At 36.7% G+C, this 24,307-nt stretch overlaps 2 protein-coding genes across 2 annotated transcripts in view; one reads left to right on the top strand and one right to left on the bottom strand.

The window, feature by feature from the left end:
* jak1 (Janus kinase 1) overlaps nt 1–13,602 on the top strand; it is a 34,788-nt gene extending 21,186 nt beyond the window's left edge. The window contains exons 11-24 of the mRNA XM_052559705.1: nt 1,633–1,742; nt 2,437–2,586; nt 2,725–2,812; nt 4,868–4,995; nt 5,726–5,861; nt 6,936–7,087; nt 7,200–7,350; nt 8,128–8,216; nt 8,337–8,529; nt 8,627–8,751; nt 9,594–9,766; nt 9,940–10,057; nt 11,262–11,372; nt 12,499–13,602. Coding sequence (XP_052415665.1) covers nt 1,633–1,742; nt 2,437–2,586; nt 2,725–2,812; nt 4,868–4,995; nt 5,726–5,861; nt 6,936–7,087; nt 7,200–7,350; nt 8,128–8,216; nt 8,337–8,529; nt 8,627–8,751; nt 9,594–9,766; nt 9,940–10,057; nt 11,262–11,372; nt 12,499–12,600 — 1,826 coding nt within the window. The 3' untranslated portion in view covers nt 12,601–13,602. The remainder of the gene's footprint in view (nt 1–1,632; nt 1,743–2,436; nt 2,587–2,724; nt 2,813–4,867; nt 4,996–5,725; nt 5,862–6,935; nt 7,088–7,199; nt 7,351–8,127; nt 8,217–8,336; nt 8,530–8,626; nt 8,752–9,593; nt 9,767–9,939; nt 10,058–11,261; nt 11,373–12,498) is intronic.
* A 312-nt stretch (nt 13,603–13,914) lies between these two features.
* raver2 (ribonucleoprotein, PTB-binding 2) overlaps nt 13,915–24,307 on the bottom strand; it is a 67,619-nt gene continuing 57,226 nt past the window's right edge. Inside the window, exons 12-15 of the mRNA XM_052559706.1 lie at nt 22,070–22,171; nt 21,747–21,869; nt 20,315–20,506; nt 13,915–18,229 (exon numbers count right to left, since the gene is read on the bottom strand). Coding sequence (XP_052415666.1) covers nt 18,098–18,229; nt 20,315–20,506; nt 21,747–21,869; nt 22,070–22,171 — 549 coding nt within the window. The 3' untranslated portion in view covers nt 13,915–18,097. The remainder of the gene's footprint in view (nt 18,230–20,314; nt 20,507–21,746; nt 21,870–22,069; nt 22,172–24,307) is intronic.

Genomic DNA, 24,307 nt, shown 5'->3' with positions numbered 1-24,307 from the left:
ATGGACAGTATACCGTACACACATTTTCAATGGAGGGACAGAAAGCTCTCGGACTAAATCTAAAATATCTTAAACTGTATAAACTGAGGTCTTACGGGTTTGGAACGTCATTAATGACATAATCTTCATTTTTGGGTGAACTAACCCTTTGACATCTTGTTTACTGAACTGTTGTATAAAATCAATATCACATTTGTAATCATGCTGGATTTGGGAGAAAAACAGCACTCTGCATCTGATTTATTGATTTACTAAATGAAATGTTTAAATGAATAAGTTTTCTGCCCTGATGTCTTGAATATTGTAATTGTTTTAAATGCATTTTAACAGACTGAATCATGAACTGAAAGAACACACTCTAAACGTGCACTAGTTTAACCTTCGTCACGTAATGTATGCGTTCACTCTGTAGATGTGGAATGACCTTCTCTTCTTGAATATGCATTTTTGTTTTACACCTTCATCTAACTAAACCACAAGTCTCCGGAACATGAACATCCCTACAAGAATCTTTAAGTGGTTCAAGTTGAAAGAGGAATTCTCTTTTTTGTAGTGCTTTGTTAGTGTCAGAATGCTCTCTAGAGAAGTCTGATATCAGCATGCAGTCATATCCTCATATGACCTCGGGCAGCTGTGTGTGCATCTGGCAGCTAATAGCTTTGTGGTCTCATATTTCAGCCAACCGAGCCAGGACCAGATCTTTTATTCAGTTAACCATCAATTGGATCCCCAGCCTGACCGAGTTAAATGCTCCTAAGAGAGTGTGACAGATGTCTGTAAAATGCAGAGAAACCAGGGTCCTAATGTAACTTTTCGCCACTTCTTCCAATTTCTGATCAATTAATGTTAATATTTGTCTTTAAATTGTGATTCAGCGAATCTGTCATTACTCAAAAATGTTCAGGTATTAATTTTTTTTTTTTGGAAGAATTTATATAGATGTAAATATTGCAGTTTATTGAGATTTTTGTATTGGTTTACTGGTACATATGAATCCTGAGTAACTACATAACCTCCTTTGAGTGCTCCATCAGTATTTGCAGTTGTGCAACAGCTCTATACTAATGCGAACCCAAACATCAGGAAAGTTTTAATTGTTAAAAAAACGCCCTCTTATCGCACATTAGAGACTGTATCAAGGCTTGTTTACATCTGCTTCTCTAAGAGTACATGCTGAGGCATCAGTGACAGGCAGGAAATGTAGTAAATGTGGGTTTCCGTTGTTCACATCTCTTGATCTCTTTATTTGCACTCATAAAAACAGAGCTCTGTAGGTCTGTATCAAGATGATGTCAGCAAGTAGACAAAAGACCAGCTGATGCTGCAAAATGAACATAACAACACACAGATTTACATAAACACAAATGACATTTAATATACCTGCACGTATGGCCCCACACATGCTCATTGTTTGGATGTAGCAAGTGAGATGTTTTTGTTGAACTTGCACACTGTCACTGCACAGCTTCCTCTTCCCCATTCTGTGTTTAGGTGGGGGTTGTTATACCCTGTCTGTACACCAACACGTGAATTAAGATGTGTTCAAAATAAACATCCATGGACAATCAAAACAGAGGCTCAACTTTTTATATGGTGCCCATGAATCACAAATTATTTTCTTCCATCCTTCAGAAATTTCCAACCTTTTAGTGATGACCAGAGATCGAGAGCCCAACTCACAGAGACAACCTCAAGTCAGCCAGCTGAGTTTCCACCGCATCCTTAAGGAGGAGATCGTACAGGTGATATTTTCATGCAGTTTAAACCAAACTCACTGTAGACTTTTTGCATGGCATGCTTTTAAAAAAATAAAATTAAATACAGAAATGGTTTAAAATCTACTGTACACATTCGTAAAAGGGGGTTGCATAGTTGGTGAGTGAAAATGTACTGGCTATGGAACTATTTATATATTTTTTTATTAAGGTATTTAGACATGAAAGTTATTGTATAAGAAATGTATACTTTTCTCACGAATGAATAAAAATTGATGAAAAGTTAAGTTTCAACTTTTCAACATAATACGAAATGGTTCTTGAGCACCAAATCCACATATTAAAATAATTTCTGAAGTATATTATGAAGGATGGCTTCTGCAAATTCAGATTTTTCATGACAGGAATAAATTACATTTCAAATTACGGTTATTTTAAATTGCAAAAATATTTTTTAAATGTATTTTTGCTCAAATATATAAAAATATATACTTATTTTTTTCCCAAAATCATTTTAAGAGATCTTTCCAACCCCAAACATTTGAACAAAATGCAGTTTGGTGTGTAAACTACGAGTAGATGTTTCACTATAGGTTGCTGTGAAGGGTTTGTCTCTGAAATTGACTTAAAATTGTATGCTATGAATAAGAGTTAGTTAAATGACTACCTGCTTACTCATGTGTTAACCTTGTCTTTAAATTACATTGTGGTTTTTATTCAGGGTGAGCATTTGGGGAGGGGCACGAGGACCAACATCTATGCTGGTGTTTTAAAGCTGAAGACTGAGGATGATGATGACATGGGGGGATACTCACAGGAGGTGAAAGTGGTCTTGAAAGTGTTGGGCTCTGGACATCGAGATATCTCTCTGGTAAGAAGCACATGTGGAATTACATGGCTTGCTCATTTCTAAATGAAGTTTAGCAAACAAGATTATTGATTTCAGTTGTTGTAATGTGCGGGTACTTTTTAAATAGTTAAAAGTATGTCTTTCTCGGTCATCTCTCAGGCTTTCTTTGAGACAGCTAGCATGATGCGCCAGATCTCTCATAAACACATCGCCCTGCTGTACGGAGTGTGTGTTCGCCATCAGGAGAGTAAGTACATGGTTTCAAATTCTAGCACGCTGTAAATTTGGGTAAAAGTTGTTTGGTGTGTTCTAGCCTTAAGTAATTAACATCTGTTTCCAGACAGAGGGCATAAATCTTAAAGACAAGGTCTTAGAACTAGAACATTTGGTTTTCTTTTATTCAGTGTTGTTGTGGTTTTGCATGACAAGAATGAGAAATAGGTCATTCTGTTTTATTCCACTTATAGAGTTGTACCCAGCAATCATAGTTACTGGTGCAAAAGTAATTTATTTATTTACAATGAGAACATAGAAACCGTCATTCTCTGCCTGAGCATGTAGATCTGGCACACTGGTACTGTTATATTTCATCTTATTTTAATTTGTTTGTTTATTTAACAGGAACAGTACACTAGGCATTGCTACACGGAGACAACCGATGCTATGTACATAGGGCATATAGCATAAAGCTAGTTTGCAGCTTTTACATAAAATCAAAACAACCCAATAAAAAACAAGCACAATCATTACAAGAAAACAAACAATTATAAATAAACGTATTTATAGATATATAAAGACAAATGTGTGTGGGTGTTTTTCACATTGTCATACCTAAGCCCATATGCAACTTCCTTGTTGCTAGAAAATCACAGAGTACCGTATTTTTCGGACTATAAGTCGCACCTGAGTATAATTCGCATCAGTCCAAAAATACGTCATGATGAGGAAAAAAACATGTATAAGTCACACCGGACTATAAGTCGCATTTATTTAGAACCAAGAACCAAGAGAAAACATTACCGTCTACAGCCGCGAGAGGGCGCTCTATGCTGCTTAGTGTAGGCTACAGGAACACTGAGCAGCATCTCTGGCAGTATAGAGCGCCCTCTCGTGGCTGTAGACGGTAATGTTTTCTCTTAGTTCATTTCTCTCGGTTCATGTCAAATTAATTTTGATAAATAAGTCGCACCTGACTATAAGTTGCAGGACCAGCCAAACTATGAATAAAAGTGTGACTTATAGTCCGGAAAATACGGTAATCAAAAACTAAATCATCGCCTTGGTAGCAACATAGCGTATATTAGAAAATATTAACATAGAACTGAGTCTAACTGGATGAAATTTTTGCTTTATGCTTCTGTGCCATGTTATGTTTCATAAATGCTAATTATGTGAGGAGGAAGCTGAAGACAAGCACAAAGCTCCATTCGAAGGTTAAGTAAAGTCTGCAGGTTATGTATTTCAGTGCTCCAGACTCATTCTTCCCACTTGTCGCTCTTTTGCAACTTTCTCATTTGATCTCATGAGCACATGATTTGGTTGCAATTGTTTAGTTTTTTTGCTTCAACGTGGGATTAATCAATGCATGCTGATGAACTTTTACCATAGTTTATGGTTATATGGAAACGAAAGAGGTTAACATTCAACCTGTTCTTTTTCATAAGTAATATTATTTGTGATTAGAATTTTGTGAACGGAAGTTCCTCTTTTACTATGTTATAAGCCGAGGGCTTTGCATACTTTAATTCTTGAATTTAGGATCCTGTTGTCACATTTTACAAGAAAAGATAATTGTTTTTCTTACATCTATGCCTTTCGCTTTTTAAAACTAAAACAAAAGACGGATATATTGTTATTCTTAATTAAAAAGCACAACAACAATAAAAAATGATGATGCAATGACAAACAAGCATACCTAACGTTTATTAACATTAACACAGATGATTAGTTTTTGCTGCGCGCACCTTCACGCTCGTGCTTTGAAGCACTGCCCCGTTCAAACGAGTAGCGTGGTTTTGTTATGCTTTCAGTTTCGTTTGATGTTTCACAAATGCAACAGAAATGGCAGCACTTATGAGTTAAACAACACTTAATTGCAAACCACACTTCCTGTCAACTGAACGACAAACCTAAATACTCTGAGGGTAACTGCCTATGTGCACGCGATGGGTGTGTCTGAAGAGAAGAATTTGCATATGCAAGCAGGAACCGTGTTTGTGTGTCAGAGAGAAAGAGAATTTGATAACGGTTCTCATTTGCATAAAACACCATGTGCCTCTCTCTTCCCTCTCTCTGTCTGTAGATATCATGGTGGAGGAGTTTGTTCAGTATGGTCCTCTGGATCTGTTCATGCGCAGACAGAGCACACCTCTCAGCACGGCTTGGAAGTTCCAGGTTGCTAAACAGTTGGCTAGTGCCCTCAGCTATCTGGTAAAGAAACAAACACAAATGCACAAAACCTTGCCAATCTTAAGGCGAGACACTACAGGCGAAACCATAATTATTTTTGAGATTTTGGGCTTTTTGTCTTTACTTGAAGTATTTTTCAGACTAGTGGAAAGAAGACATGCTAAATACACTTTGTTATAGCACTAGATTTCAATTACAATACATATCTTCAAAGACTGTTTTCTCAAAATGAGATTCTTAACTTCAGTAAGACTCAAAAGTTGTATTCCTATCTATATTCTGTAGGCTTAAACATGTTAAATATGTTTTATATGGTACAAGTGAACTCACAAAAGGTTCTGGTCAATATGATTTTTGAAAGTAATTACTTTTGATCTAAATTGATCAAATGTGATTGTAATGACATTTATCATTTATCATTTATGCTGTTCTTTTGAAATTCTATTCATCAAGGAATCCTTAATCAGCACCAGATCAGAATTAAAGACTGGAGTAATTGCTGCTGAAAGTTCAGTGTTGCCATAACAGGAATAAATAACATTTACATAATAGTTTCAAATAGAAAACTAGAAGAGTTTTAAATTGTAATAATATTTCACAGTGTGACTGTCTTCTGTATTTTGTATAATATTTTGTGTATTAATATTTTTGCACTTACTCATGTTTGAACTTGTACATGTAACATAGTGTAACATATCAATAAAAGTTCTTGTCAAATGTGAATAATGTGACTGCTGTGTGTATCCTGTAGGAGGACAAGAAGCTGGTTCATGGTTATGTGTGCAGTAAGAACATTCTGGTTGCTCGAGATGGTCTGGATGGAGAGGGAGGACCCTTCATCAAGCTCAGTGACGCTGGCATACCCATTACTGTCCTGAGCAGAGAAGGTGAGAGATTCATTAGGACCACTTCATTAACACACTATAAACATTCACACAGGGATTACTGTAGTTTTTCCTTAACAGCATGTTAACACATTATCAAGGAATTGATAAATGCCTTCATAACCTTAAAATAACACCTCTTATGTGACATTAATGCATTGTCTTTATATAAGCATTATGGCCTGCTTATAAATATGTAATCATTCTGCTTATAGGCATGACCACTTTTTCAGCTTGTTAGCATATTATCGGCATTCATATAGACCTCAAGTTCATCTTATTAATGCTGTATGTAATATCTAGAAGATTACATATTAATCTGAAAGGTTTTATAGTTATTGTAATTTTTTTATTGTTATTTTAACATGGTGTTTGATACAACAATTACATATTTTCTATAAATGAACTAATAATAATGTAAATAATATTATTATACTGTCCAAATGAGGTTGAGATATTTTTGTACCATATATGCATTTATAAGAATATTGTATATGGAAAAAGTCATATGGGTAAAAATGTCAACTATTATGGAGTGTCTATCCAGGATGAATGCATCTGTGTCAGTGTGGGGGATCTAATGGATGAGCTTTATTGGACTGTGAAAATGGACTGCTTGGAAAAGATAACTGACAGGAATTTTGTTGGCTGAGATCCAGCTCCGATCCCTGAAGCACTTTTAGAAACCAAAAAAGCTCTTTGTGAGCTGTGTGCCGGGGACTGTTACAGGAAAGACTGGTTGTGTGTTTATCTGGGGTTTGGGTGGGTGTGTGTGCTCCAGAAAGGGGCTCCGAGAGGTATTGAGTTGAGCAGAGAGAACACGTGTTCGATGAAATGTCTTTATAAAAGACATAACAGCTTGTAAAGATGACAGCAAAGATGACTGTTGAAACTACAGGGTGTTTTTGAACGAGGAAATGGTTGTGGAAACCCCCTAAAATGAAGATTATTTACCAAATAAAATCCAGCTTGGTGGTTTGAGTGTTAGTTTTAAGCTACTTGAAAAAAAGAAAAGAAAAAAGAAATCAGTCTAGAATGTCGTTCTTGCATGACATTACTTTTTGTGCGTGTCCACAGAGTGTGTGGACAGGATTCCTTGGATTGCTCCCGAGTGTGTACAGGACACGGCTAATCTGAGCATAGCAGCGGATAAGTGGGGCTTTGGGACAACTCTGTGGGAGATCTGTTACAATGGAGAGATACCGCTCAAAGATAAAAAGCTCACAGAGGTAACAGCATACATTACATTTATTTATACTGTTAGACACTCGTAGGTGTAAGCATGATCTTTTTTGTCCTGATAAATGATGCATTTTTCTCGTTTGTCATCTCTCTGAGCAGAAGGAGAGGTTTTACGCAGCGCAGTGTCAGTTGGCTTCACCTGACTGTGAGGAGCTGGCCAAACTCATGACCCACTGTATGACCTACGACCCTCGCCAGAGACTCTTCTTCAGGGCCATCGTCAGAGACATTGACATGGTGGAGAAACAGAGTAAGGAAAAGGAATCGGCAGAGATAAACACTAGATTAGTTATTAAAAATATACCAAAATAATAGATTTATATCCTTCCTTATTCTCCATACTGCCCTCTTGTGGTTAGTACCAAGTGCTACAGTCATCTTGGTGAAAGTACCTACGAAGTCTATTTTGAGTGTTTGTTAAGGTTTCTTTCACCTTCACATTTTTTTCTTTCTTTTTTTTTTTTTTTTTTTTAAGAAATAATGCTTTTACTTCGTAAAGACACATTAAACCTATCAAAATGGTCCGTTCCAAGACATAAACAGATTATAATGTTACAAAAAACATTTCAAATTCTTTTGATTTTCTATTCTTCAAAGAGTTCTGAAAAAATATAACACTCTAGACTGGTGTAATGGCCGCTGAAAATTCAACTTTGCCATCACAGGCCAAAATGACATTTGAAAATATGCAGTATTGAAATAGAAATCACTTCTTTTAAATTATAATACAATTTCTCAATATCATTGTTATACTCTAATTATCATTAAGTAAATGCAGCATTGCTGAGCATAAGAGATTCTAAACATTACATCATTACAATGATTCTAAATCATTAAAGTCCCAAAACCTTTGACCGGTGATGTAGATCAGTTGTAGTTTGGCTTATGACTATTTCTACTCTAATTTACCTCTACTGTACCTTTAAGATATCTATGTTCAAGACCTCTGTTAGGATTGACTGTTCTCTATGTGCTGTTGTAGATTACTCAGTGTTATTTAATATCCTCTTTAATATTTTCTCTCTAGATCCTTCCATTCAACCTGTTCCCATGCTAGAGGTGGACCCTACAGTGTTTGAGAAGAGGTTCCTCAAAAAGATCAGAGATCTTGGAGAGGTATTTTCTGTGTGTGTGTGTGTTTGTGTGTGTTGTGTCTTTAAACTCATCAAGAACAAACTGCTTATCATTTCGCTGTCCATCTGCTGGTTGGACTGAAGTACATCCTCGTGTTTTCAGGGTCACTTTGGAAAGGTGGAGTTGTGCAGGTATGATCCACGGGGAGATCGGACCGGAGAGCTGGTGGCTGTCAAATCTCTAAAGCCGGAGAACCGAGAAGAGCAGAGCAGTAACCTGTGGTGTGAGATTCACATTCTGAGAGAACTTTACCACGAGAACATTGTCAAATATAAGGGCATCTGCCAAGAAGAAGGTAGACCACAAATCTAAACATTATAAATAATAACACTGTAATGGCTTTTGGTGCCAAGTGCATGGATTGGTTGAGTAAATCTTGTTTTCGTTTTAAGGTGGGAGATCTATTAAGCTCATCATGGAGTTTTTACCGGCTGGCAGTCTGAAGGAATACCTCCCCAGAAACAGAGCTCACATAGACCTTAAAACCCTGCTCAACTATGCTGTACAGATCTGCCAGGTAACATCATGTTTGTGTGGTTTATGATGCTTCAGTAGATATCCAAGATAGGGACTATTTGTGGTATTTACCCCTAAACCACACAAAGAAACAATAACAAACAAACACATAAGAGCAAAAGAAAAAAGTGTTATATTCATTCCTGTTCACTAATACAAGAAAATGGCACAGCCGATGAAAAAAGCCTGCACTTAAAGTAAAACATCTTGTAAACTCATCAGATCATTACACATTCACTTTAATGCAAAATAGTTGCAATCTGATAAAATAAATATAATTTGCATTAATGCAGTGACATAGTAAGTGAAGGTGTGATATGGAAATACGATGTAGTATATTAAAAAATAATAGCGGTAGATTGTGTAACTATGAGTTATTGGATATAGTTTGTGTTTTTAAAGAATTCTCTTAGGCTGCATTTATTTGAGCAGCATTGAGGTATTATTGTGAAATCTTACTATTTCAACTCATTTAAATCATATATATATATATATATATATATATATATATATATATTTTTTTTTTTTTTTTTTAACAATGTAAGGCTTTAATGTCCTTTTTTATCAATTTAATGTGTCCTAGCTAAATAAAATGATTAATTTCTCATGAAAAATTATACTCCGTGATCTATTAATTCCTAAATATTGTGTCCGTTTTGTCAACAGTTGCTTTCCGCATTGCTTGTTTTTGCTCTGCTCGTTTGTTGTCCTCAGAGACCAACAATAACAACAGCTGCTTACAGAGATCCTTTGTGCTCCCTGAGCCCATTTGTTCTGTTTGAAATCCAGACCCGCGCTGTAACATTATGCTCACCCTTGCCTTTTCTGACCTCTTAACTCCAGGGCATGGACTACTTGGGCTCTCGCAACTACATCCACAGAGACCTGGCGGCCCGGAATGTTCTGGTGGAGAATGAAAACACGGTAAAGATCGGCGACTTCGGCCTGACCAAAAGCATTAAGGATAACGAGGGTTATTACACTGTGAAAGATGATCTGGACAGTCCAGTGTTCTGGTAAGAATAACTCATTTAGAGGCCTTGCAGTGACCAAGGACATTAACCTAGATCTCTATTAAATCTAATATGAACCATGTGCGTGGGTGATGTCATGTATCCATTAGTGCGTGTAATTTTAAATTCCCTTTGGGAAATCCACTTTGTAATGATCCTTTTCCTCAATTTCTTAGGTATGCCCCAGAGTGCCTGATCCACTGCAAATTCTACAGGGCGTCTGACGTCTGGTCTTTTGGAGTGACCCTGTATGAGCTGCTCACATACTGTGATACCTCTTGCAGCCCTATGCCAGTAAGTGACCAGTCCGATGTTTTTAGCCTTGTCCCAAAAGCCTTAAGACATTGCAGACATGCTCTTTGGTGTTGTAATTAGCATATGAACACCCATTTGAAATCATAAAAGTCCCCTACACATTCTGTAAAAAAAAAAGCACTTTAGTTTAGTTTCTTAATTTAGTATCCTGATTTTCTTGATAGGGTATCAAACAAACAGTGATCATTTAGTATCTCTGAGATAGTTTTATAAAATACACTATTATAGTATCTTTATATTTTCTGCCTTCAGGTTAATATTTTTTTTAGTTTGTTGCTGTGGTTGTTTTTTGTTATTTTTTTTATTAGTTTTTGTTGTTTTTAATTTAATATGAAGTTATTTTAGTATGTCAAGTTATAAATGAAAACAAGAAATGTATTTTTCAGAGATATTTCAGTTTAAATGTATTTTTATTGTAAGTAATGAAAATGTTTTTATGGTTTTAGTTTAGTAACTATAGTAACCCTGGTATCAAATAAAATGTTTTATCACAATAACATTAGAGCTTCCTGTCAGTAGGCAAGGCAAGTTTATATAGCACGTTTCACACAGAGATAATTCAAAGTGCTATAGTATACACAAAAAATAGTAATGGTTAAAAAAAATTAACAAAAATACAATGAAAGGAATTTCAAAAGAAATATGGGAGATCAGTAATACCACGAAATATAACAGCTGCACTAAGAACAGACTTATGTAATTATTTTTATGTAAATATTTCCTTATGTAAGTATTTTACTTTTGATTGCATTTCTAATTCAGTGTATGATTATGAGCAGCAGGAGGGTAATACAGATTTGTTGCGAAGCACTTTTTAGAAAGCCCATGTTCATTTGTGTATGCTGAGAGAAGCCCTTGTTTGGGAGGTTACGATGAGTCTGTGTCTCTGAGAAGACATTAATCAGATGGTGTCAGTCTGAGGCAGATGTCTTAGCCAACGGCTGCGGTAGACGTCTGCACACCATCCCCACTTTTTTCTGTATGCCGCTTTTGAAGGAAACGTCGTTATTGAGGGATTTGTCCAATTTTCAGATCGACTACAATGCAGACGCACAGTGTAATGCTTGCTCGCCCACTGAAAGCGTTAGAGGTGGTTTACTAGAGGAGACGTGGATGAATGTTTAATACCTCAGCGCTTAATTGAAGATCAGTCCAGTGACCCCACTTTTCTCCACCCCCACAGGTGTTCCTTAAGATGATTGGTCCAACACAAGGCCAGATGACTGTTACACGATTGGTCAAAGCCCTGGAGGAGGGAAAGAGACTTCCAAAACCAGACGGCTGCTCAGACAGGGTAATATAAAGCTTTACTAAAACAAAATGGTCTGGATTTATAAAACAGTTTCAGGTCAGCAAGAGAAAAAATATATGTATGTTTTTAGCAAGGATATATTAAATTTATCATGATTATAAAATAAATAGTAAATACATTTACAATGTTTAAAAAGATTGTTTAGAATAAATGCCATTGTTTTTAATGCTGTTAACAAAATGCTAAAAAAAATATATCATGGCTTCTGCAAAAATATGAAGCAGCACAACGGTTACAAACATTGATAATAAGAAATGTTTCTGAAGCAGCAAAAGAGCATATTAAAATGATTTCTGAGGATCATGTGGATCATGAGTTAAGACAATTAAAATTAAATGAAAATGAATCTTAGTCATCACAGGAATAAGAATTTTTTTTTTAATTATATATTTTAGTGTATATATTAAAATATATTTTAATATTAACTGTTTTTTTTTTCCTTTGTTTTTTTGAGAGAGAGAGAAAAAAAAGAATTTGGGAGCTCATTCTCAAAAACAAAGCAATAGAAAACATTACTAACCGTATCTTACAGATCATATTGGTGTAATAATATTTTACTTCAAGTAACCTCTGAGATCTTAAGTAATGATAGAGAATTCGAAGGAATTCTAGTCCCTAACCACACATGCAACGGATGTCTAAAGGAGCAACCGTTGCCTAAAAGACAGTTTTTTTTTGTTTGTTTTTTTACTGTCAAGACTTGCTGCTGGTAACATATACACGGGAATAGGTCTTTTATATTTGAGCAAATGTAATTCTTAAATTTCAATTATTTACATAAAGTATGTGCACTTTTTTGTGAAGTATACATTTATTTAAAAGTATATTGCTTGCTTTAAAACATATTCTTTAAAATAATATTAGCATTTTTTTTATTTACTTAGTTTAATAATGGTATGCATATTTTCGCTTTATTAACATTTTGCGTTTTTACAAAACCCCTTGTAGCCATGCCTTGGTTGTAAATCCTGCCATAGGATATCCCCTGCTTTATGAATGGCAGAATCCCACGTTTCTTTTATGATGGTTCAGGGCTAGATGATTAAACCGCAGGTATGAGCTGCGCTCCAGGGCTCGCGTCTGATTGTAATCTTTGGTGTTTTGACAGTTGTACGGTCTGATGAGGAGATGCTGGGAGGCGACACCTGAAAAACGGATCGACTTCAAAGGCCTGATTGACAACTTTCAGCAGATGCTGGAGAATCAGTAACCATGGAAATAAGACGGGACGCAGACTCCACCTCTTTTGCGAGAGAAAGTTCCAGAGAGGCAAAAAAAAAAAAACCCAAAAAAACCTATAACTGTGCAGTGTAGCACTCTTTCAATATACTCTCCTTCCCTCGTGTTATGAGCTCATATATAAAATGCAGACTTTTGAAATAGCCACAAAGAAAGCGCTGGAACCACTGAAGCAGACCGTAGACGCTATCTGGACTCGCTCTCTGAATATGCAAATATGTAACTGCCAGTCTTCTCTTCAAGTTCAAATGCAAGCCGGATTGGTGCAAAAGGTGAATTTTGACTCGTGACACTCTCAGCTTCATACTGTGCCTCAGCAGCCACCGTGATGCATGTATGAAAAACCCATCGTTTCCCAAGGTGCATTACAGCATGCGCTGTATGGATTCTGTCCATCATTTGCAATGACTGAACCCTGTTCTTTGGAAGACGAGGAAAGTGTCGGAATGTAGATTTATATGTGTGGTCGAGGGTTTGGAGCTTTGATGAGTGGATGTCGAGTGGATTGTGCCCCTTCTCTTGAGACAATTGACGTGAAAAGTATGCTAAGACTGTAGGTTTGTCTGACTTGGAGCGGACAGATTTCCTCCTTGGAAAATTCCAAACGTGCTGGATTACCGGAGAACTTTGAAACCGCATAATCGGTCAAGATGTACTATGCTGCCGCATTATCATAACTGCACTTCTTCTCTGAGCTTCACAAATGCCACAGAAAACTAAAGAGGATGATTCTGAGAACATGTTTAAGTAAATGCTTAAAACGGGCACTAGGGGGCAGCAGAGCAAATGAAATATCCACACAAAAAAAGAAAAGAAAAAAAAAAAGATTTTATTCTGTGCAAATTATATTCCAGACTTGCTAACTTTCCAAAACTGAATTAACCGTGTAAGGAGAATACCTTAGTATTTTATTTGTTCCTTTTTCTTTTTTATCAAAATGTAATTAAAAAATAAAACGTTTCTATCGGAGAAATTTTGTCACTGTCTAAAAGATGGACGCTGACAGTAAAGAAAAGGATCAGGGTGTGTATATAAAAATTAGTTTAGCTTCTTAACAGCCTTAGCTGTTATTCATACAGCTAAAAGAAGACTAAATATTCAAAGACGTACTAATTCCCATCAGATTATGGTTAATCCTCACACATGGTTCCTGAAAAGAGAAAATGATTCATCTCCCAGGTGGTTTAGCGCTGAAGGAATTGTGGTCGCTGTGTTCAAATCTACTCCTCCACGGCGGCCACATCGGAGTTGAGAATGGTAAGAGGAAAAAAACAACAACGAGAAATGTAATTTTCCTGTCCTTTAATGTGGAATGCAAAACAATTTAATCTGCTCAAAATTAAACCCAAACCTATTCCCCTCAAAAAGAATGACCACAAAATTGTGTCCAACAGGGTAAAATGTACATAAATTCACATAAAATAAATACATGTTTTTGCTGTTAAATACTCAAAAGCATTGAAAACATCTACTGAAAAAAAAAGGAAAAACTTTGTTTTTCTTGTATTGCAGGAGTATAGGCATGCTTAAATTCAACTGTTTCTAAAAATAGCTTATTCACAGTAAAGCAATATCAATAGAGTTTGGATTATAAAATATTGCAAAATCTTAATTCAAGGTGAAAAAAAAAAAAAAAAACTACAAACTTTCCAACTAAAAACAGGCTGCAATATGAGTCCAAAGCACAATAGTGTTGAAAACCCTGCGTGTTTGAACAGGCAACTATACCTTCTACATCAATAAGAGACACTTTAGTATTGCAAAGCTTTGAGATACAAGCACACACGTACACTTTCGGGACTTTCAGAGGGGTAAAAGTGCAGAATTGGAAAAGATGCATTACAGTCTTGACTTGAAATACAAGGGGAACATCAGCAAAAATGGTAAGAGATACAAGGTTCATAAATGCAAAATAGGCACAATTTTCCACCCTTCACCTTTCTACAGAAACAAGAACAGTTTAAAGAGAGAATTGACTTTATTTAGGAACTCAACCTCTCTTTTCAAGGTAAAAGAGTCCGAGTCGCCTTGATTGAGCAGTGGTACGGTTGGAGAACAGGAGAGAGGAGAGACTCATGGGAAGATGACCAGAAGTACATGTGCTTTATAATAATCCCTGTAGAGAATCATTTTGCAACAAATCCCATGTCAGATTATCTAGAAACAACCGGCACCCGTCTGAACTGAACTTGAGCACACTGAACACTCACATTTAACGTTCTGTTCTCAACTTATTCTACTGTTTCCTGGAAAAAAGGCCTCTGTGTTTATAAACGGTGATTTTGTGCTGAAAGTGGGACGCAGAGCCTCAGGTAACGATGTAAATTTGGGATTGTCTTTATATACGTCATAAAACAAAAAAGGCATCATAAATAGGATGCAACAACAGAGGCTCCTCCACAGATGTGTTGTCAGTCTGTTGTGGAGGTGAAAGAATGGCTTTTAGAGAGAGGACAACCAAGAGAAAATCACTTCAAAAGAGTAGAATAAAAGAAGGCACACAGCCTTAATCACTAACGGACGAACACGCCAGGCAGACACCTGGATATGCTGTGGCAACAAAGCCAAACAATGGCTCCTTTTATGACTATCTGTCTCATTTACCACAAATAATATCTAAACATGCTTAAAACAAGCTCAGTGCAAAGTAAAAGGGATAGTTCATCCGAAAATGAAAAATCGTTTTTATTAATTTACTCGTCCCTTTGGTACACACTTAATTATGAAATTTAAAAGAATGAACTTTTGGACCACGTGAGTAAATGAATGCCAAGAATTGTCATTTTTGGTTGGGTGAACTATAACTTTAATAATTTATTTTCTTAATTGTATTATTATTACTATGAAGATAATTATTTCTTTAATGAAATTACACTCTAAATAATAAACTAAAACTGCCAGTAGGTGGTGGTAAATGTCTTAATGATTAAGTCAGCGAGTCATTTATTCGTCTGATTTGTTCAAATGGCTGATTCATTTAGGAGTGAAGTAAAGGGGTTCATTATGAATGGTTCATTGAATCATTAGGCTTGTTCGACTTGAAGCGGATCATCACCATCAGAGATCAAAGAGCCGCAAGAGCTTAGAGAGCAGACGACTCCTTGTGCTTCTGAATCGCTCTCGCGGTACTTTGATGTCATACACCAGGGTTCCTCAAATCTAAACTCTGCAGGAAAGTGGATCTCGTGGGCCAGATTTGAGGATCCCTGTAATACACCAATCGGTCTGTGCAGCGCCAATACAAATCCATTGCGACTATTGCCAATGATTCAGCGTGCCAAATGCTTCACTAAATTTGTAAAAAATTAAATGCCGCTGTGGGGCACAGTTATGATTTGTCTTTATATTTTGGTTAGCAAAATTGATCAAAACAGACAACATTGTGTCTAAAATAACACAATATTAACTTTTTAATGAGATGTTGTATGAGATGAGTATCACATTTGCATTTGTGTGATATTGCACTTAGCCTACAGCTCGTGTGATGTAAATACGAGACAGCCATATCTTGAATTTTAGGGATATTCTCTAGGCCCCATCATGCGATAAGTTGTTGCCAGGCCTCATAATAGTCATCAGTCATCTGTATGAAATGGCAGATGATCCACACCGGTCTGGGACAGGGCAACTGCGTTAAATGTGTTAATAATTTTAACAAGTTACTTTTCTCCATAATTAATTATTCTAATTAAAGCATTAAATTACCAGCCCTAAATTATATATATATATATATATATGTGTGTATGTGTGTGTGTGTTTGTCTGTGAATGTGTGTGAAAAAATGACAAAAGCTTAGTAAAATTACTAAAGCTTAAAATTAAACTAAATATAAATTAGTTAAAAATATTAAAAATACTACAATGTAATGGAATATCAAGGTGTGTGTGTTTGTATACACACACACACGTTTGTTTTTGTGAAAAGTGGGGACATCCCATAGGCGTAATGGTTTTTATACTGTAGAAACTGTATATTCTATGGCCTTTCACCAACCCTACACCTAAACCTAACCCTAACCCTCACAGGAAACTTTGTGCATTTTTACTTTCTCAAAACTCATTCTGTATGATTTATAACCGTTTTGAAAAATGGGGACATGGGTTATGTCCTCATAAGTCACCCTCTCCTTGTAATACCTGTGTCATACCCATGTCATTATACAGAGTTGTGTCCTGATAGGTCACAAAAACAAGAGCACACTCACACACCTGTTGAGTTCCAATGGTTTGGAACAACAAGAGGATGAGTAAATAAAAACAGATTTTTTCAATTTTGGTGAACTATCTCTTTAAGACTTCATTTGTCCCATTGGGAGATTTATGTCACTTGTTTTAAGAATCTAAATTAAGACAAAAAAACTTCAACATCGATTAATTTAATACCTCACATATTTTGCCTCTAGTGTATATTAATCTTTTTTTATGTAGATTTTAGCAAAAATAAAAAAGACTGATATGAATTAAAAACAGGATTTTTTTTTTTTTTTTGCAGAGTAAAATGACCAAAATACAGACTCTCTCCTTTTAAAGAAGCAAGGAGTTTAAATCACAGAACAACAGACGACTAATATCCATATAAAGGCATTACTTTAGATTATTACTATGTGGGTGTTTGCATGAGTGCTGTTTTAATCCAATACATAACCACTCTAACCCTTGACTGCCCTAACAGCAGACTATTACTACTACTATACTAATGTTTTATTATTACTCGTACAGTTATTAAAAAGCAACCACTGGCAGCATTGTAGCTGAAAGTTGTTTGGAGGTCACCCCACCGACACTTGGGGGGTAAAGTCACCTTGACGTAGGTGGGGTTATTGCCTTAGCCATGCCTTCTCTGAGCGCCGTGTTTTAAGGCTCCTGCAGTTTTCAGAATGGCTGATCGTTCCTACAGATACAGCAGTATGTACAGAAACACACGTTAAAGATTAATCCTCAAACACACGTTTCCTGTACACTTCGGAAAGCCAATCGATAGTCAAGATAAACAGTGACACATTAAGCAAGACGTTAATATTAATAATATGTCTGTACACGGTAAAAAATACACTCATTTCGTGGAATATACAATATACATTGGCTATGCCCTACCCTGTCAGAAAAAAAAAAAAAATCTTTGAAAACTGTTATTCTCTGAGTGTAGCTCAATCTTTATCAGCCCTTAACCGTTGTATAGTATAGTAAAACACGGACACAGAAACCCCCCCCCTTCTGGAGTGGAATGGTACGTCCCGCCTGGGAGAGAGGTAAAATAGCAGAACAGAAAAAGAGAAATATCAATTATCGTAACAGATCATTTGGGATTTAAGAGGTCCTGCCTGGCGTCGGACAGAAATAACAACAGTACCCACATCCACAGAAGAGTAAAATGTACAATCTTTTCATAAATATCTGTTATAGACTAAAAGTTAAGGCCTGGACATGACAAAGGGCAACATACAGTGGGCAGTTGAGAGCGAGTGCGAGTTAGATCCTCTTCTTCTTGAAGTAGTCGGCATACTGGCCCCCGAGACCCTGTGAGTGCTGGCCTACATACTCTGATGTCACTTCCTGTGTGGGCAGTGCGGGGTATTCTCGCTTCTGCCCTCTAGCCTGACTCTAGGAAAGAAAGAGAGGTTGATTTTAAGAGAAGTGATTACAGTGATTAGAATGATTGCACCTGTTTGATGCTGGTGATGATGTTCGTGACTCATTGTTCACTGTATGCTTGAGTTTGAGTGGCATTCGGGTTTTTTGTGTTCCATACAGTAAATGACTGACGCCGTCTCCCTCAGCCCACACACACGTCTGAGGAATTTTCTCTGACTCTTGCACTAGGATAAAGCGCCCATTGTTGAATCAGTGAAGCACCGTTAGAGATGTTTATCTTTCGAATGTGTCACTCTTCTACTTCCAACTGAAGAATAAAGTTTGTGCCAGAATCCTACTGGCTTCTTCACCATCAGGCAGAGCAGAAACACACACACACACATACACGTACGTAGTTTTTTTTTTTTTTTAACTGAGGTTCTAAAAAAATCTATTAAAATGTTGGCCTTATGAATGTAAAAAATTTCATGCATACACCATTTTTGATTGAAATTTTGCTTGATATTTAATTGTGTACACTTTTATTGGCCTTGTTAAACTAACCTAACTATTTTTTTTGGCACCAAACACAAGAATATTTAATATTTAAGGCCATTACTAGATATTTTGGACTCATAGGTAATAAATGTTTTTATTTATCAATTCAAAACCTTGAGTACGGAGCCCCGCACATGACATGCAAGAAAAAATAAATAAATTGTGTGCACGATTTACTAATTTGTTCCTTCAATTTAATAAAACGTGGACACGATTACTACTGTGTTCCCTCGATTTACTATTGCATTCGCTCGATTTGCTAAATCGTGCGCACGATTTAGCAAATCGTGGGAACGAATTAGTAAATCATGTGTACAATTTATAAATTGCGTGAATGTAATAGTAAATCGAGGTAATGCTATAGTAATCTTGTGCACTTTTTAGTACATTGAGGGAACAAATTAGTAAATCGTGCACGCGATTTAGCCTTATATTATTTCCTGCATGTCATGTGCGGGGCTCCGTACTTGTGTGATGGATCACCTTATGGTTAGCAATGATAAATAACTATTGGCACTTTGTGAGGCTGTGATCTATGAAAACCCATTTTTGCCTCAAAGTAAAAAAGTAATTTGCAGTATTTGCAAGCATGGTTTAAAATAAGAAAAAGAAAACACAGATAAAATTATGAATTATAAAGTTACAAGAAACAGTAGCAGAGTCGTATATAGTCACATTGTGTGTTTTGAAGTCACAATAGCTGTTTCCATAAACCTGTTTTTATGCGCATTTTGAAGTATCGAATTATGGATACGCCAAAAAAAGGCGTAATAATACTTTTCATATTTAATAATGACTTACACCTCAAAGCAACCAGACGAAACACAATGAATGCGGTCATTGCGTTTCGTCTGGTTGCTTTGAGGTGCAAGTCATTATTATTAAATATGAAAAGTATTATTTTCAGTGGTTTCTACTTTTCTTAGTGATATTTAGTGCCAGTTTATCAGGAAGTGATGATTTTATTCTCTTTAGATTTGTTGGATGTAAACTGTGCTTATTCGTAAATCGCAATTTTCTAATTTTGCGCTTAAGGTAAGTTTATAAAAAGTTATACTCTGAGATATAAATTCACAATTGGGAATATAGTAGTCACATTGTCTCCAAATTATGTGACAGTTGCAATTGTAAAATTGATTCTTTGCCTGAATTTGGACAAAATCAATATATTTTTTACATTTCAACAAGGGTGTGATACTTTGTATGGCAAAATTTTTGTGGTTCATGTGGATCATCAGATTCTGGTTAAGTTTTTAATAAAACTTTTTGCTGCATTTATAAGCTGCTTAGTTTGGAAGCGACGTCTCAGTAAGCATCGTGCATGTTTTCTGCTGCTACACTAAACATAATGGACAATGGACTTTCTTTGCCCACAACATTTCACTAATGTGTTCACACCTAAACCTTTTCAAATTAAATTTGAATTTTTGTTTTCGTGGAATTTAAACACGTTATCTTTCAGGTGTCTAATGTTCCACATGCAATATGGTTTGTTTCACTTCTCTTTCTCACACACACAACAATACACACACTTTATATAGAAAGACACACACTCACATAATAATAGTTGTTCCAGTCAGTGGCCGTGGCTGCGGCAGGTGTGTGTGTGGCAGGATTGGGTGTGTGTGTTGATGTGATGAAGCCAGGCATGATGGGTAGGGCACTGTAGGTGGGCAGCAGGGTCTGAGCAGTGCCGTTCAGAGAGGTGTGCAGAGGCCCACTCAAGGGGGTCTTCACCACCTCCACCTCCTATAGAGAGACACCATCAAACATTTATACATACACTTACACTGTATCCCTCCATATGCAACACACACTATTCAGATTACAGATCTCTCCTCTCTCTCACACACACACTGGCCCAGCTGCTGTGCTGAGGAGTGATGGAGTGTTTTCAGCAGGATCTCATGTCCTGAGAGTGTCATGAGACTGAGTGAGGAATGTGTGTCTGACCTGAAACACCACCTGCCACTACATTTACATAAGCTCAAACACCCCACACAAATACCATCAAAACACGAACATGAGCTCATTCCTATCACAACGCGTGTGTATACAGGCCATAAAGTCAGGACATGAATCAGCTAGCAGTGTTTTATATGTATTTTTTTATTTTTTTGTTGTTGAAATGAAGATGTAAATAGGATTCAGCACTTGGCCAATAATCAAAAAAGCTCATTTGTAACAATAGAGTTCGTGCAGCTCAAGTTCTGCTGCCTTTTAAAGTAAAGGCGTTCTGATATTCAAGATCATTTCTCATTGTTTCAGTCAAATTGTGATCAGAATGATTTCTGTAGGATCAACTCTTCTTTTTAATTTGTAATAATATTTGTACAATATTATCAAATAAATGCATATGAGACCTATTTAAAATAAATAAATAATTTTACAGACCCCTAATTCTTTTATAGTAGTGAATCACATCTTAAAAAAGAGCATGAGTAAAAGCTAAGCTTTTTTATTACAAATTTCTGCACAGCCTTATTATTTACATTTTTTTTTTACACACATTTTAGTTTAATATGCATGCATTACAATATGCAAAGAAAACATGCAATAAGTAGAGATTTTTGTGTTTGCTAAATGCATACATTCTGCATGCATACTATACATGTCCACAGAGAAATTAAAGTCTAATTAAAGTCTGTGACAGTACAAACGATCTGCAGTAAGTCACAGAGTGATCTGTCAGAGAGAGATTCCGTGTCAGCCACGAGATACTTAGACACAGTGGAAGTCCAGGCATTTGACTTTTCTGACATCTGTCAGAAGTATGACGGACTGGAGAATTCAATACCTCCAGAGAGTGTGTGATGTTTGGGCAGTATGTTATCTGTTTAGCATTTCTGCTGCAGTATATGTGTATTTCTGCACAGTATAATCCCCTTTCAGTGTGGAGTTTTGAGATGGACAGAGATAGTTCATGTACACTGTAAAGTGAGCATGATTAAGCATGATGTGTTTGGGTGTGAGTGTGTTTGTACAGTACCTTGCTGACATCTCGGTGCTGGTAGACTTGAGCAGCTGTCTGGCTCATCTGCGTCTGAGAATAGTACTGACTGACAGCATGCATGTAGGAACTGTAGTCTCCATATGAGGAGGTGACCACCACCTGTGACACACACAAACACATTTGTCATCATTTTGGGGACTTTCCATTGACTTCTATTGTTTTTCATGACATTATCTATCCCCTAACTAAGTGATTCCAACTTTTTTGTCAGCAGAACCCCTTCAACGTAAATTATTTGCTTAAAGTAGCCCCTGAACTGAATATTTAAATAATTTAACAACAAATTTGTGTGTACTTACCTGAGGTTGCTCTTTTGTGCATTCAGTAACTGCAGCAGTCTCTTGGCTAGTGTTGCCGTAGGTCTGTGCTTGGTAGTGTTGATACCACTGCTGCATGGCCTCCTGTGGCACAGAACAGAACCAATGAAACAGAATAAAATACAGTCAGACACAGCTTTAACGTGGATCTATATGAGGATCTTGACTTTGACTTTAAGACCCCAATGTACTTCCAAGTGAAAATCAAAGAACAAACTGGTGTGACATCATTTCAAACAAATCAGGCCAAAATGGAGCTCGTTTGGAGTTTATCATTTTGTTCAAAATAGCTTGTCAAGTCTGAAAAGTTTTACTCTGGCAGATAAACACCTTCGAACTAACACTGATCCGTGGCAATTAAATAATAGGAGATGTGCTCTGACTCTCCTTGCAACTCTTTTTTTTCTGGCTTGACACCAAGTTGTGACACACCAAGTTGACGGTTGATGGTTGACCAATGTCGGGCCATCGTTGAGTGTATGTTGGATAAGTGTGTTGGTACTAGTCAGACCCTGTCGGCAGATTCTAGGGAGCTCGTCGAATCTGCGGAGGAACTCATTGGTGAGAGAGATGACTCTGAATAGCTGTTCAGCTTAGCGAACCAGTGCACAAGAAGAAAAAATAAAATGATGTAAGAAAGCCGAAAGGGCACACAAAACTTTTTTCATTATACATTCTCAGTCCTATTTCTTCTTGTTTCCTTTTTGAATAGCAAATGGCTGTGCTATGGCTGGTTTGGAGAGTTATTTCTCTCACACAGGCACAGAATCTACATGCTAGTTGGCCGTTGGCTGTAGTCTTTGCTGTGTGTTCAAGCGCAACTTTTTGGCTCAGGCGCAGGTGCGACAGCACAATCGGCTTTTGTTGCTGCTAGTTCTTTGATGTTGGTTTGGTGTGTCTTTGGTGACTCTAGTTCCAGTCTCAGATGGCATACCCAGTCCATTCACTAACAACTTGCTGCATACTGTACACAAAATGGAAACAGGTTTTTTGTATTTATTGGATTTTTCAGAGGTCAGGGTACACACAAGTCCATCGGGCAAAAAATTTGTACAAGGTACTAGGCAGCTCCAATACCTCTTGTGTCCAATCTGGAACCGTTCTGTGCATTTCCACCATTGAAAAGACACTTCCTTTCCTTCAACCACTAAAACCAAGCTGGTCTCAAACCAGGAACCACTAATGTCAAAGCCCAGGGTGCAGGATAATAGGGGCTTTTGTACTCCATAGTTCTAGAAACTTGCCAGCATGGTGGTTCCAAGAGAACCATTTTCACCCTTAGCCCGTTTTCCTGGTTGTATTCGCACTGGCGGCAAAAACTATAAAGCTGCCAAAAGCGACACCTTTATTTGTGGCATTTACAAACGTCAACAACCGTTGAATGGAGGATGCCGTGATCATAGCTGTTTTTGTTGTTTGTTGTGGGGTTCGTACACTTATGTCACTGGTAGTTCCTATAGAACTGTTTTAGACTCTACTCTAAAGTAGGTGCTAATTTTGTGCCCCCAACCAGAATTTCTAGAACTAAAACCATTCCTGTGGTGCAAACACGCCAAAAGCAGGTACTTATGCCAATAGTTCAAGGACTATGGCTATGGAAAGGTTCCTCTGGTGCGAAAGCCCCTAATATCAGCAACAATTAGATAAAACACAGGCTGTTTCTGACAAAAGTTGAAAAAAGGATAAGCACAAGCACCAATACCATTTGAATGGAAATTTGTTTTTTTTTCTGAGCAAGAAAGTTTAGTGATTCATGGTTAATGGCTAACATCGTTCAAAGAACATTTAGAACTTTTTTGGAGAAATTAAAAACAGAACAAAATTTCCTTGAGCACTAATAACAGGTGCTGGTCATATAATTAGAATATCATAAAAAAAGTTTATTTATTTCATTAATTCCATTCAAAAAGTGAAACTTGTATATTATATTAATTAATTACACACATATTTCAAATGTTTATCTCTTTTCATTTTGATGATTATGACTGACAACTAAGGAAAATCCTATATAATAAAATATAGAGCAGAATATTACTTAAGACAAATACAAAGAAAGGATTTTTAGAAATCTTGGCCAACTGAAAATATGAACATGAAAAGTATGAGCATGTATAGCACTCAATACTTAGTTGGGGCTCCTTTTGTCTGAATTACTGCAGCAATGCGGCGTGGCATGGAGTCGATCAGTCTGTGGCTCTGCTCAGGTGTTATGAGAGCCCA

Source organism: Carassius gibelio, chromosome B6 (assembly GCF_023724105.1).
Source record: "Carassius gibelio isolate Cgi1373 ecotype wild population from Czech Republic chromosome B6, carGib1.2-hapl.c, whole genome shotgun sequence".
Classification (NCBI taxonomy): Eukaryota; Metazoa; Chordata; class Actinopteri; order Cypriniformes; family Cyprinidae; genus Carassius; species Carassius gibelio.
Note: the sequence above shows the minus strand (reverse complement) of the source record. Positions and strands in the feature narration are given on the sequence as shown.